Here is a 14,865-nt window from a genome sequence, read left to right on the forward strand (position 1 = left end):
CAAATTGGCCTGAACATTGAACACGTACCTTATATGAGGACACAATTAGAAATGTGTTACCATATTTTTGGCAAATATTGATTGGTTCATTCTATTGCAGACCACAACTGCAAAACAATGGTGGCAAAGGAGATCAAACCAGAACAATACAGTAACAATGGTAGGAGTACTGAATCCTAACTGGCATGCAGTTAGAAATATGGATGGTTGTTTGCATTTGCCTACTATACGATGTGACGGAATTCCAACCTGGATTGCTGCAGGGAGAGCACCTGATACATATTTGCACGTCACACTGGGTATTTGTATATTGTATTCTTTTCGCTTTATTATTGTATTGTTCTCAGCTCAGGGATGCTGCTGGAAATGTGAATTTCCCTTCGGGGATGAATAAAGTATCTATCTATCTATCTATCTATCTATCTATCTATCTATCTATCTATCTATCTATCTATCTATCTATCTATCTATCTATCTATCTATCTATCTATCTATCTATCTATCTATCTATCTATCTATCTATCTATCTATCTATCTATCTATCTATCTATCTATCTATCTATCTATCTATCTATCTATCTATCTATCTATCTATCTATCTATCTATCTATCTATCTATCTATCTATCTATCTATCTATCTATCTCTGTTCACTAAACCACTAATAATACAGACGACTCATGAAAAAGCGATAGGTCTTAGCTCATTATTATACTATTTTAGTCACGTCGCCAGATAGAGTATGTTAGAGTAGAGGGAGTGTTGTGTCCCTTTATCTCACCTAAAATTTAGCATTGTAAGTGACAAATGTTTTGAATATGTGCAGCCGTCAATTGTATCTTTCAGTACGATTAAACTACTTCCCACAATGCCTTTCTTCTAATTCAGTTCTGAATCCCTTGCGCTTCGTAAAGACTTTGCAACTCAGCTGTGCCATAGACCGCTTTAATGTCTGAAAATATTTTTGCAGCCCGGCTCAATAATAAGATTAACAATTTTGGGGAGTGACTAAAAATAGTGTGATGATGAGATTAGATGTACCGCATTTTCCGCACTATAAGGCGCACCTAAAAGTCTTAATTTTTTTCAAAAGCTGACCATGCGCCTTATAATACAGTGCGCCTTATATATGGCTCAATATTAAATTTGCAAGGTCTCGCAACTTACGCAACAGCCGCCGACTCGATTTTCCCCCGAACGTGGAGTAGTCCGCGGTGTATGCTGGGATTTATATACCGGCGTTTCATTGGCTAACCAATGTGTCAATCATCATTTGAATCGATCGCTATTGGCTAAAGTTATTCGGAGCCTCGGATAGGCTAGAGGGCCGAAACAAACCCTGCAATTGGCCGAGAAAGATGTGTCAATCATCCGTTAAATCGATCACTATTGGCTGAAGTTATTCGGAGCCTCGGATTGGCTAGAGGGCCGAAACAAATCCTGCAATTGTCCGAAAAAGATGTGTCAATCATCCATTAAATCGACCGCTATTGGCTGAAGTTATTCGGAGCCTCGGATTGGCTAGATGGCCAAAACAAACCCTGCAATTGGCCGAGTTTAGCAATGGCGTAGCAAGCTTAGCAAGCTTGCTAAAGTACGCCATAAAGAAACATGTTTCATTAGTCTGTATTTGTAAATATTCTACTCTCCTGGATTTACTTCACTCATGGTTGTAAGAAGACCATGATTGCGTATCATTATTGAACGTGAGAACTTAGGTGAGCTATGCGGCTTTATATGTTCCCGGTATCTTGTTTTAGAACGATCTTGATGTTGCTGTGATGAGTTGAGTGAATTCAACTCAATTCCAAGTGTTTATTGTCATATGCACAGTAAAGTTGCGAGCGGAAAAGAAAATATAAACTAAGAAATGTTTGGAATTTCTTGAATCCCAAGACTTTAACCTTCCGAATGATATTTGAAACGATGCATTTGAGTGACATCGTACGGACACCGCATCCGCACGTGTCTACGACACGTATTTGCTTCTTTGCAAGCTTTGGGAATGTTAAGGGGGTAATCAGTTTGACTGAATCATCTGACTGTTTTGTCAACGTTCCCATTGAACCCCCTTTAATCCGGTGCGCCTTATGTATGTCAAAAATAGGACCAAAAACTATTTTTTTTTTTTTAAAGTAGTTTTTATTTAATGCACTTTATAATCCGATGCGCCCTGTATTTGAAAATATATATATAACAGAATTTAGGTTTTTATCTTTCGGTGTGCGCCTCAGAGTGCCAAAAATGTGGTGTATACAGTAGATTTTGAACATGTGGTATTTTAGTGTGTTCTCATAAAGGAGACAACTGGCACAGCTACAAAAAAGAAAGGTTCGGAGGGGGTAGGCACACATGTAAGCGAGATGAGGGGAAATAAAGAGGGGAGAATTAGAGGATTAGATCAAGCAAGGGTCTCTTCAGTTTTTCAGTTTTGGAGCACGGCATCCCACTGCGACCCCTTCATATCTATTGCTTCACATCACCCCCTCTCTTTCGATGCCTAAAACTAAAACTTCATCCTCAACTCTCGTTCACCTCTTTGTCAACCTCGTTTTCTCTTGCTCACTCCCACGCTCCCTCTTCCCTTTGAGCACTGGTGCTTGTTTGAGTCCCCTTGTTTCGTCTTGCTATGCTCCACTTAAACTGGGCAGAACATTCTATAATTAGCAAGGAGGACTAGATGGACCCAACACAATCTGGTTTGTTGATTGTACCCTGACCTAGTCCAAATTTACATTATAATTTCCAAAGACCGTACAGGGATAGGCAATGGAAAAAAGAAAGATACGGTACTGTCACAATCCTTTACTCAGGTTCCTTACCAGTCTGACTCTCTCTCTCTCTCTCTCTCTCTCTCTCTCTCTCTCTCTCTCTCTCTCTCTCTCTCTCTCTCTCTCTCTCTCTCTCTCTCTCTCTCTCTCTCTCTCTCTCTCTCTCTCTCTCTCTCTGAATTATACTTTATTTGGTCCCTCACTTTCATGTTCTATTTGCTTTCTCACAGCCCCGGTAACTTGTCTTGCTTTCCCTCCTATCACAACCCTCCCTCGTCACTATTTAAACACTCTGCCTCCTTGGCTTCCATTCACGTTCCAGGCACTCTTAACTAAGTGTCTTGTAAGTCCAGTGTACCGGACCCTTGCTTGCTCTTCTGGATCACGAGTATCCCCTGGCAACCTTTTAGACTGGAGACCTCACTTTTTAGATTTTCTGGAACAACAACCCCTCTCCAAGGTCTTAGACCTGCTACCTGACTTCCTGTGTACCGAACCCTACTTGATTAAGACCACCATTTGTTTTACTTTTCAGTGTTTTCAGGGTTTTTGACAAATACACATATCCCAAATACTGTATAGCAAAATATTGGTGCTAAAAAGTTCAATGTTAAAGGTCTCAAAGTCAAAAAGCTGTATACAAGAGAAAAGTGCCTGCATTCAACTTTTCAATAAGAAACATGCATTCAATATGGGACAATGAGTTACAAGCTTAATTCCTAGATAAACTAAGTTACCCATGTTTATGATTTTAACATTTCTCTTGTGAGGGCATTCAAAAAGCATACTTCTTGGAGGAAAAAGAAAGAACTGAATGCTAGCTACGATATCAACCATATTTTATAATCCAGAGATCTGCAGATTGTCTTCAAGGAGGGTTTGACAGACACGACATCAAAGCTCTGCAATGAATTTTGTAAATACATTAACAACTCAGTTCTGTCATATTTGCTGCCATATTATAAGTCTTTTACCTTGATTTCCCCGTTTCACATAACTCGACGTTACACACTAAAAGGTGAGGGAGTCTTTGAACTATTAGAGGGACCCATTCTAAATAAATTTAGGAATTTTGTACCGCATATCTTGCAGTGCTAATTAGCTTGTAATGACATCACTTACTTGTGGAGTGCGCTAGGTGGCAGTTTACTGGTCTTTTCCATCTGTCCGTAACAGGACGTCCGAGCTTCAGGGATGTCACCGTACTCGTCCAGCATTGCCGCCGCTGCTGAAGTAATGATTCCCAAGCCGTCTCGCACACGCGCCTCCAGCGGATAATCCCAGTCATCGTAGGAGACCGAAATCATTCCTGATGGGAACTCTTCCGGCGTTATTTCCGGGTTGCCGGTGGTCAGAGATGGTACGATCCAGATATAACCGAAGCCCGTGAGGCCCAGTGAGCGAGCCTCCTCCAGGATGTAGACGGCTTCGTCCTTGGAGCAGTAGAGCACAACCACTGGTGATTGGACCTTCTTCAGCATGATTTGAGAGCGGCTGTCTTCCTCCACTGCGTCCAGAGTGATGATATTCTGCAGGTCCCAGCCGACAAAACTGCAAATAGCAGGAACATTTAAAGAATCATAGTCTGATGTGAACTTCAGGTTAATATCAGGACCAATTTTGGGACTAATGCGTTATGAGAAAACGTGTTCTTAAAAGGGAACATCTTTTCTTGGGAACAACTACTCTAATACGTTATTGATAAAATTTTGTATATCAGTCATTAACACATGGTGCCTTACTGCATTTTCCCTCTACTTATCAAACACAGATCTTGAATTACGGTGGGCTCTTACGCTGAAAATATCATGTGTCATTCACTTTGTCACAACTGTCATTATTGTTGATTCAGGGCACCTGTGACTGCCCAATTGGCGCACACAGCCCTGAGCGCTGATTGGTTCAGAGACTCTTTTTAAACCCCCGTCAGACCGTTGGGAACCTACGCTCCCAGCTAGGCAAGCTCATACCTTCCGACATTTTCCTGCCCTGTTTTCTCCTGCCTGATACCTGTTGCCGACCTGTTTTTGGAACCGTTTCTGCCCTGATATGCCATCCCGGCCACCGACCTGTTTTGCCCTGTTTCCTGCCTGATACCTGTTGCCGACCTCTTTTCTGGACTCGATACCGACCTTGCTCTCCCGTCCCAGCTAGTGACCAGTATCCCTGCCGCCTACGATTACGGATCGTGGAAGCAAGCACTGCTCTCTCTCGTTATCAATGAAACTGAGTGGACGAATGCTACTGGTTCCTGTCTCCGTTAATGGCTTGTGACAACAACCCTCAATCCACCAGCAACATTCTCTAAAGTGTAGGGTATGTTTATATTTACCTACAAAGTACAACTAAATACAGTTATGGTGGCACCCTCATAAGCACGTTGTATATGGCAGCCGAATCTCTCCCTACAGTATCTTAACTGCTTTTAAAACTAGAAAATTAAATACTGAAATCGGGGCCAGTTCATTTGCACATATTTGGTTGGGTGTCACCAGTAAAAGCACGTGGGGAGGCGGCATATCTTATACAGGTGCACTTACGGTTAAACCATGCTGATTTTAATTTTTTTTTGTATTTATATTTGCAACGCACCATGCTTGGAGAAAAAAGAAAACACATTGAACAGTACCCAAAATTGAAATATGAGAGAAACAAAATGGATATGGAGTGTCTCGGCTCAGTGCTTGTTGGCTGTCTCGCAATATTGCACAAGCAAATAAATACGAAGAGTTCACTGCCACCACAGGCTAGTTTACATGTTTTCTTCAATTTATTTCATTATGTAGCTTTTGTAAAGCAGTTTAAAACAGTTGGGTTCTATTTGAGTGTTTACGGTGAATTGGCACTAGATATCTACTATCAGAAAAAACTAGTATTTGTTTTCAGAAATCATATGAGGGGTACTGATATAATTTTTGAATGAAGTAACTAGTAATTGTTACAGATTATTGTTCTACACGACCTGATCACAATTGTACAAAGGAAAACATTGCTATTCTTTGACATTGGAGTTCATTCAATAAATTTAGTCTTTCTATGAGTTATTCATAATTTGACAATTAAAACCATATCGTTGTATTTTGCTTATGAGGAAAAGCTAATACATGCTTCCCAAAGATAAAGGTTAATAGCTAATGTGGACTGTAAGTAGTGGGGGGTAAACGCATTAAAAAAGAAAAAGTCACTGTATCGCAGTAGCATTTGTACTCCTCAGCAGGTAAAAACATGGAGCGATGTTCAGTTCCACTTTTTTTCTAGACTTAGATTGAAACAATTACTCATGTTTTAAGTTCTCTTCAATACAGAATCAAACACTGCATACCAGTGTTACATCTGAAATATAATTTACCCCAGAACAAAGATCATCCCCATACTACAAAATTCCTTCAAGTCATATATACAGTAATTAATAGTAAATGTATACGACTAAGTATACTGTTTTTCGGTTGGTTAGTTGCATACCTGAACTACTCGGGTCTATTGGCACTATTTCCTGTGGTGTGTCTTTAGAAAGTACAGCCGGGTGGTGCCCATCCCTCTCCATGCCAACTTATGTTTCCACCCAGTCTCGAAACCTTTCGCGTGTTAGGCGAGGGTGCTAAGTAAGCATTCAGTTCCTGACTGTGGCCAATACCTGTATCGCTTCCGATGACGTGTGCACCAATAGTCTAAAACAGTGGTCTCCAACGTGGTGCCTCCAAAGGACACTTTAGGTGCCCACTGATCCGTTCTGAAAATAGCTCACCAGTGCTGGGCTATTGTGATTTTTGGTAAAATAATTTGTTTTACTCGTTGACTGAGTCTGTTTAACCTTACTTCCATTAATTAACCTGGTAATGACATAGTAACAACATAGTAACAACATGATAAATGCAATCTTCAAAATACATCTCAAACCGGCTGCCTTTTGGCGCTAATTAGTAACAAAAAGTAGCTCTCGGCTTGGGAAAGGTTGGAGACTCTTGCTCTAAAATGTGGCATGGCAGCAGCCTCATACATACGCATTTAAAATGAAAAGTTCAATAAGGTCAGTTTTTTTTTCTTCAAGGCAGAGTGGTCTACCAAAAAAGTTTAAACAGCCGAATGTAATGTCTCACTCCACTTTAAAGGACTACATACTCGAGATAGCGTCTCCTTTAATATCTTTATCATTACAACTTCATCTCAATTGAGAAGTAACACGTACTTATTAAATGTCCTGCAAGATAAGACTGATAAGATCATTAATCTTCCTTATATGTTTGTTGTTTTTCTTTTTTTTCTTTTTTTTTCAAAATCTGTCCGAAATAATTATTTTCACATTTACTAACACAAAGGAAACTCCATCACTGATGGATGGAAAAGATTGGCACTGATGTAATTAAGGACACAATGGGTAAATAACAATTTGTAAGAAAGCAGTGGAAATAGATGGAAATTAAATTTGAATTTTATCCTCCAGCTGCAAAAAAAATCCCTCATTGTTGACCCTTCATTGGGACAATGTGCAATTTTAATCACCTCCTAGTGGGAAAACAACTTCATGCATTCAATAGCAGAACAAAATTGATTTAAAGAACACACAAGATACATGAACTATCATATAAATGCATTTATTTTACATTACTTGAGCCTTACTTAGAGGTATCTGACATATTTGTCAGCTGTCTTGCCTCTAAGGATGAAGAAGAAAAATATGTCTTTTTCTCTCTTTTTTCTTTACCATTTATTTCATTTTTCACATTTTTTCTTATCCTTTTTCTCTTTTTTAATTATTCTTATCTAATTTTTATCTAATCTTTCTATCTTTATATGTCTATTTCTTCTCTTCTTTTTCTTTATTGTTAATTGTTTCATCATTTTCATTTTTCGTTTCAGTGTTTTCATTTTTCATAATGTTTCTTTTAATTTTTATCCCTTTCTTTTTTACACGATTTCATTTTTTTATTTCTGTATTTCTATTTCCGTTCTCACATTTGTCCCTTTTTCTTCTTCGATTTTTCTGTTCTCTTTTAATATTCATGTTTTCATTTTCTTAAGCTTTTTATTTTTTTCTGTTTCTTTTTTTGCCTTTGTCTTTTTTCTTCATCTTTCTTTTTATTTGTTTTTGTCTCTTTTTTCTTCCTTATTTAAAATGTATTTGCGAAATGGTGGGCAAAAATTGAGAAGAAAAATGGTGCGCTTTGGTTTTCAGTCACACTGCACTAATCTGGCGGTCAAATATTGCAAACTGTCCCTTTAAATCATTTCCCTTTCATGACATAGATTATTTCTGTCAATTCATGTATCCTGCTTCTTTACTGGTAAACCTCATCATGGACAGTATCGAGGTTGCATTTGATGTGGGCTCCTGAGAACAACATAACATCTGCCAGCTCAGCCTTGACTCACTGAGCTGCCTGGCCCACTTTCCTCTCACTTGAAATGATGGAGGTCCTTTGCTATCAAAGCCGTCTGTCCATGACTGAGCCCCAGCGGGCCGGGCAGCCGGCGACATGGGAAAATTGACGGTTAATTAAGGCTGTGCATGTAAAAGATTCCATCTTGGTTAATGATCAATTATTAACATTAAGGTCATCAGCAAATGGGAAGAAATATTCGATTTTCACTCTAAATTGCCATGCAGGTATATTCTCAGCAGACAATGGACGGAGTATTGAGTCGAACACAGACTGAAATTGCGATTTTTTTTAAAATGAATACATACAAATTGGTATGTATGTCTAAATTTTCACATAGATAACTTAAACACATAGTGCATCTTATTTGAACCAAAAACGTGTGCTAAAAGCACAAAGGTTAATGCATACATATTAAGGAGACCTAACCTTACCTAACTGCATCATTTTACTTCACATTTTTTTGCCTAGCCTTTTTGAGGTCTTTCGGTACCCGTAGTTGCAAGATGCCGGACATTATCTGTATGTCAGCTCTATCTGGTTGAGGCTAATGTCATGTAAAATAAATGCACATTTTTTTGACATGAGTTTTTGAGAAATGCAAATTTATATGAAACATGGTCCCCGCAGATCCTTTAAAAAAGTCTTAAAATGCATTAAATTCATACTTACTTGGCATAAAATGTCTCAAATCAGATTTTTAAAACATCTAAAGAATGAGAAAACATTAATAAGCTTCATATTTGTTTAAACTAAAAATATTTAGTAACATTGATCAATTGTCGTTTTTAATGATTCACCGATTTAATTTTGTGGCAATATCGTATAGCGGAATGAACAAAATGTGGTTGACTTGGTCTTGTATCTGATTTCAAAAGGCATTAAAAGTCTTTAAATGTCTTGAATTTAACTTGTATTAAGCCATAGAAACCCTTTGATAGTGTATGTATTTATGCTTATATTTAATGAATGATGATTTTTTTACCACTAGGATACGCAAAATAATACACACTGCCCCATTGATATAATAAATACTTGCTTTATATAATAATGTATTCATGAAAAAGTTTTAAAAAAACAAGAAATGGGTCACTTTAATTTTCTAATACTAAACAATTGTAAATGTTTTTGGAAAATGTATGTTTCCCATTGGTATGCAGCTGTCCTGAGTAAATTATATTATTTTTTGTCACAATCATTTTAAATTCTAAAATGTACACGGAATTGATATTATCATTGGAGTCACAATATTAGAATCATAATTGTATTATTTTAATTATAACAGCGTGCCCCCTAAGGACAGCTGAGTTGCCCACAGACTTGTTCTGATAACAACTCATCAGAACTCCTGATTGTTATTTTTAATTATTTATTTTTTTTGTGGTTGAAATAGTCTTTTTATCCCTACTTCCATTAATTAATCTGGTAATAAATTAGTAAAAACAAAGTAATAACATGAATAGTTGTTATTTTAAAAGCTCATATTAAACTATGCTACCCTATCCGCTAATAAGTAACAAAAGGTAGCTCTTAGCTTGAGAGAGGTTGGTGACCCCTGATCTACTTCATGTGACTTCAGGTAAACAATTCATTCGGTTAACCAACGGCACTCTGTTAGCTGAAAAGCTGCCCAATATACGTCAAATAGCTGAAGTTGGCTCAACGCAGATTCACAAGCAAATCGCCCTCACCATCATCTTCAAATTGCTGAAGCGTTTATTTGACCCGCAGCTAAATATTATGGGCTGCTGCCCTGTTAAGCGTTTGACAACAGCATCAGTCAAAATGACCTAGAGGTGTGCAAGACAGCAAAGCTGCGGGAGTACTAAAGCAAACTGTCATCCACATTAATTTCAAGAGTGCTGCTTAAATCCTCGTGGGGTGCAGCATTTGAAACCAATATGAGGAGCTTGGATGAAACATTCAAGGCCAAACACTGAGTGCGGTAAGTCGGCAAGACAGTAAACAACTTCATTCACCGCAGGGACATGGGCTGTGAAGACGGATTAGATTACACGACAAAAACTGAGTTTTCGAAAAGAAGGCGCTCACACGTTTTTGGCTGGGCGGATCGATCAGAATCTTCAAATCATCGATCCGAGGTAAGTACTTGGATTGGATCGATATTATCGCCCTGGGATGGATACTTTGCTCCTCCACCAAATTCTTCAATGTGCTGTTTCTCTATGTAGATAGCGCCGCCCTTCTCTCTCTCAAACAGCGGACTCGGCCACTCTCAAAGTTTATGCTTGAATATGTGACTGACAGTTACACTTTCAGCACCTCTCTCTATCTGGCCTGCTGCTACATCCTGGTTGCCAGAGAAAAGATAGGGCCAAATCTATGTGCCTGCCCCTGGCTAAAAGGTAAAATGCACAAATGGGACGCGTAGCGCGACGTGTACTTCGGATCAAATCCAGCTAACAGGTGTCCTTTGCAGAGTTTGCATGTTCTTCCCGTGCTTGCAAGGGCACTCCCATTTTCTCCCACGTACCAAAAACATGCATGTCAGGTTAATTGGCTGTTCCAAATTGTCCCTAGATGTGAATGAACAAGTTAGTTCTATGTTTTTGTGTGCGCTGCGACTGGCCGGCGACCAGTTCAGGGTGTCCCCTGCCCACTGCTCGATGATAGCTGGGGATGGGCTCCAGCACCACCCTAACTTTACTGAGGATAAGCCGTGCAGATAATAATAATGCTCTTTGTGCTGTGTTTTTTGTGATTATAAACTAACTCAAGCAGGAAGAGGTAAATATTAAAAAAAATATGATTTTTTAAGGAAAAAGTCCAGGTATTAGATCTCTAGCAATTGATATTACCATATATTTGTTTGGATAGCATCAATACCAACATTTACAGCATTACTTCCCCTTATCTTTTTGTTTATTTTTCAAGCAGTTATTGGATGAAAACATAGAGGTACAACAGGTAATGAAATCGGTCTTTAGGCATTTAAGTATGTTAAAGTGTTGTGCTGTTGGTGCAAAGCCAGTATTATAAATGTTTTAGGATTCACTTTTGGCAGTCTAATTTGTCGAACCTCCAAGCAGTTGTTAGCTGTCTTGGATAGGCAGCAAGCACACACATGCTATACTGATAAGTCAATTTTATGCTGATTTTGGTGGAACCGTTCCATTTCCGTATGAAATTGCATCTGTGTAAAACCACGTCAGGGCGAGCAATAATAAAAACAAAACCGGTCTTCATTTGTGTGGCTTTTTCTAGGCTTTTGGGTTTTATTTTGTGAAAACATTTGGGTTTAAAGGGTTTGTTTTTGCTGTTCAAAATGTATTGTAAAACATATATGTGAAAGTCAGGGCCCGAAGCACTGTACAATGTGCTTCAGACACATCGACAAGAACAGATGGAGCCGGGAATCGAACCTGCGACGTCTTGATCCCAGGCCGAGCGCTTCACCTCCTGAGCTACTGCTGCCTATGAGAAGCTTAATGTCAATATTGCTTACCAATTGACACCCTCAGCCAGTCGCGTCGTACCCAAGTTTTGCACATTGTCTCATTAATGTATAAATTTATTCAACATGTTACCTAGTGTTTACTATGCTTGTGTATAGTAATGCTAATTGTGATTTGCCCTTGTCATCCTGGAAGGGGGATTACCACTTGTTAGGTCCTTTCTCAAGGTTTCTCTTTTTTCACGCTGAGGTTTTGAGTTGTTCCTTGCCTGCATGTTGGTTTAAGATCAGGTAATTGTGTCATTGTAATCCTCTGCAGTCCTTTGAGACATTTTTTGTGATTAAGGGCTATATAAATAAATGTGACTTGACTTGACTTGTATGTGTAAATAGTTCTTATTAAATTAAAAAAAATGTTAATGGTTTCGTGTTTTTCTTTGACATTTCATTCCTGTGTTTCTTAGGACCTTTGGGATTTCTTTTTAATGAATCATTTTTTGACACACCACTTCCTCCTTGCCCCTGCTATTGCATCTGAAGCCTTTTTGAAACCCGACCATGAATATGCACATAATGAGCAGATTATTTTAGATACAATAAAAGGGATTGTACCTGTTGTCGACAGTAGTTTTTAAAATGTTGATGAACTCTTGGTAGCCCGGGAACTTTGACGTAACAATGGAAAAGATGTGCCAGTCGTACTCCTCCATGATGTTCAACATCAGCAACGCTTCCTGCTGGATGGAAGCTCCAAACTGGAAGAATGTTGACTTCACATCCTGAAAACGAAAGGAAAAGACAGCATTGAGAAGTTGGTGGTTGAACTATGAGGCCATGACTCTAACAGGATTTTATAAGTTGCAACAAATATATGCATGCATATATACTTTTTAAAACATTATGATAATTCTTTTAGAGTGGGTTGACTATACACACCCACACTTACACATATTAAGCAGTACAGAGCAAGCGCGGCAATCTGGTGTACGGGTGAGCGCCTCTGAATAATTCAATTAAGCCCAAATTGGACTGACGCAGTGCAGGCAGGCTGCAGAGGTCTGTCAGACGCGAGACAAGGCCTTCCCTTCGCGCTGACTCGCTTAAAAAAAACACTCCATTAAACCCAACTCTGGATTGCATCCCCGTTTAATGTATTCAAAGATTTGATTGGACCGTGCTGACAAGCACTAGCGGCCAAGAGCAAATTAACTCCATTCATGTGACTCATTTGTGTGAGGATTCTGACACCAAGTGATACGGGACGAAGATAACAAGAGACAACGGGAGTTCACAATTTACTACAATTGTGTCCGTATGTACCACATTTCAGTAAAAACACATACATCTATCTATATGTCTGTCTGTCTGTCTGTCTATGTTGGACTTGACAAACAGACCCATTTACACGGAGTGCAGCAGCGGACTGCACACGTAACCATGCGAAAGTTGTGCTGCAGTCTATGCATGACCAAGCATTTGCTTGCCTAGCCCCCATGCCATTATGCCCTCTGAACTATGGACTGTGTAGTCACTGTTTTATACTAATTGTGCATGTTTTATTGCGTCCGCTATATCAAGACATGCTTTTTTCTCCATTCATGTGAAATGTTGTGTGCGTGCACGCTTTTTATTAGGTAAAGGCATAGAATCCAAAGTAGCTAACGCCGTTGCATGGTGGCAAAGCAGGGAGGTCATGCTGTAAGACGTGTCACTTCCTGTCTTCATCATGGCGGTAGTCAATGCTCTCATAGTTTGCAGCCATGTGACACTAACTTGAGACAAGCAAGGAGATATACAAACATTTTCTGAAAAATATGTATTTACATGAAAATGCTTTGATTGTTTAAAATACTATGCCTTTGCAAATAGTTAGTAAATAGTCAGTATTCTGAGTTATTTGTTTTTCTCCCCGTTAGCATGCTAAATCAAATTAACAGAAGTAACTGTTGGACAATTGGATAGATTGGTCAACCTAATGATGGTTTGCATAGGAGGTGGCCATGAGCAAGGCATCATAAATTATTTAAACTCTTATATAGCATCCCAGCAATATATTCAATGTTTTGAAATATTGTTTTTGTATGATGTAATGTAAGTTTTAACAATAACTGCATAATTGGATTGTTCCTTTGATGTTGAATGTGGACTTAAAAACTTTGAGAAACCAGCCGTACTCATGATTCATGATTTGAGATTCCCTGAATTGGAAAGCCTCTGGATTGTGTTTTCTTTGCTTATTCAATTAACCCTCTTGTCATTCCTTTGGATTATCATTTGAAATGTTTTATTGTGTGACTGTACAATCTGACACGTATCAGATTTAAGTTGAATCTAAAAGCCTATCAGTGTGGATAAATGTACTTTTTACGACTCATAATAGGTTATAGACCGAAATTAGAGTTGAAGACCAGTTATCAAACTGAAATAGACAAATAAAAGGTTAACAATCCAAGGATAACCAGATTCATGATTTCTCATGTAGCACCTTAAACCAAATAAGATTAAAATTTATATCAAAAGTCGCCTCTTGTCTTGTCCATTGCTCATTAAATTGCCAGCTTTTGTTTGAATTAATTTTAACTCTGGTGTTTCACTCTATTCATTGTATAACTCATGACCACTAGGACTAATCCAGTAGCTTTTCTTTCCTGTGCCTATCAGCAAAGACTCTACATTGACAATAAAAAAAAAGAACAATTACATTTAGTAGCAATTGGAGTAGGGATGGGGCATGGCATTATTTGAAAATAATTGGTACTCTGGTTACTTTTGATGATACAAGCAATGGATGTTGTCACGTGGCCTCTCGTTGTCCAGTTCTGTGCTTTCAGGCGGAGTACGCTGTGAATTTTCCAAAATAAATAAACAATGTTTCCTATTTTTCTGTTGAAATTACTATCTTTGGAATGCTTGCCAAAAAGCTAAGCAAATATTGAAATTCAAAATTATATTTCATGTTCTTGTTTCCATGGTGCCCTCTTCACTTGAATATATTTACAATAATGTTTTGATTCAGTTTGAGCTAGTTAGAGTTGTTACACCTTGCAGCAGGTGATGGACCAAGTTTTTATAAATCACCCTTGCTAATTCTTATGAGAGTGAATTTTGTGAAACCGTATTGGTCATTGCTTTTAAAGCAACCCCAACATTTGTTTTACCATAGACAGATATTTCCAGTCACATTTGATTCAAGTAAAAAAAATAAAATCCCATAGGGGGACAGGTTTGGATTACGTACAATACCTAATTCTTACAAAAAGCCACCCCACTAAACTCAAATTCTCTCTCTCTCTATTCACTTC

At 38.5% G+C, this 14,865-nt stretch overlaps 1 protein-coding gene across 2 annotated transcripts in view; it reads right to left on the reverse strand.

Annotated features, from left to right (window-relative positions):
• The window catches only part of grin2aa (glutamate receptor, ionotropic, N-methyl D-aspartate 2A, a), a 224,903-nt gene that overhangs the window by 69,273 nt on the left and 140,765 nt on the right, over nt 1-14,865 (reverse strand). For both annotated transcript variants that reach the window (XM_088353451.1, XM_088353379.1), the window contains 2 exons: nt 12,176-12,342; nt 3,893-4,321 (listed from right to left, as the gene is read on the reverse strand). In XM_088353451.1, the coding sequence (XP_088209577.1) occupies nt 3,893-4,321; nt 12,176-12,342 (596 nt within the window). The remainder of the gene's footprint in view (nt 1-3,892; nt 4,322-12,175; nt 12,343-14,865) is intronic.

This window comes from Urocampus carinirostris, chromosome 1, assembly GCF_059441175.1.
Source record: "Urocampus carinirostris isolate Australia breed hairy pipefish chromosome 1, RoL_Ucar_1.0, whole genome shotgun sequence".
NCBI lineage: Eukaryota > Metazoa > Chordata > Actinopteri > Syngnathiformes > Syngnathidae > Urocampus > Urocampus carinirostris.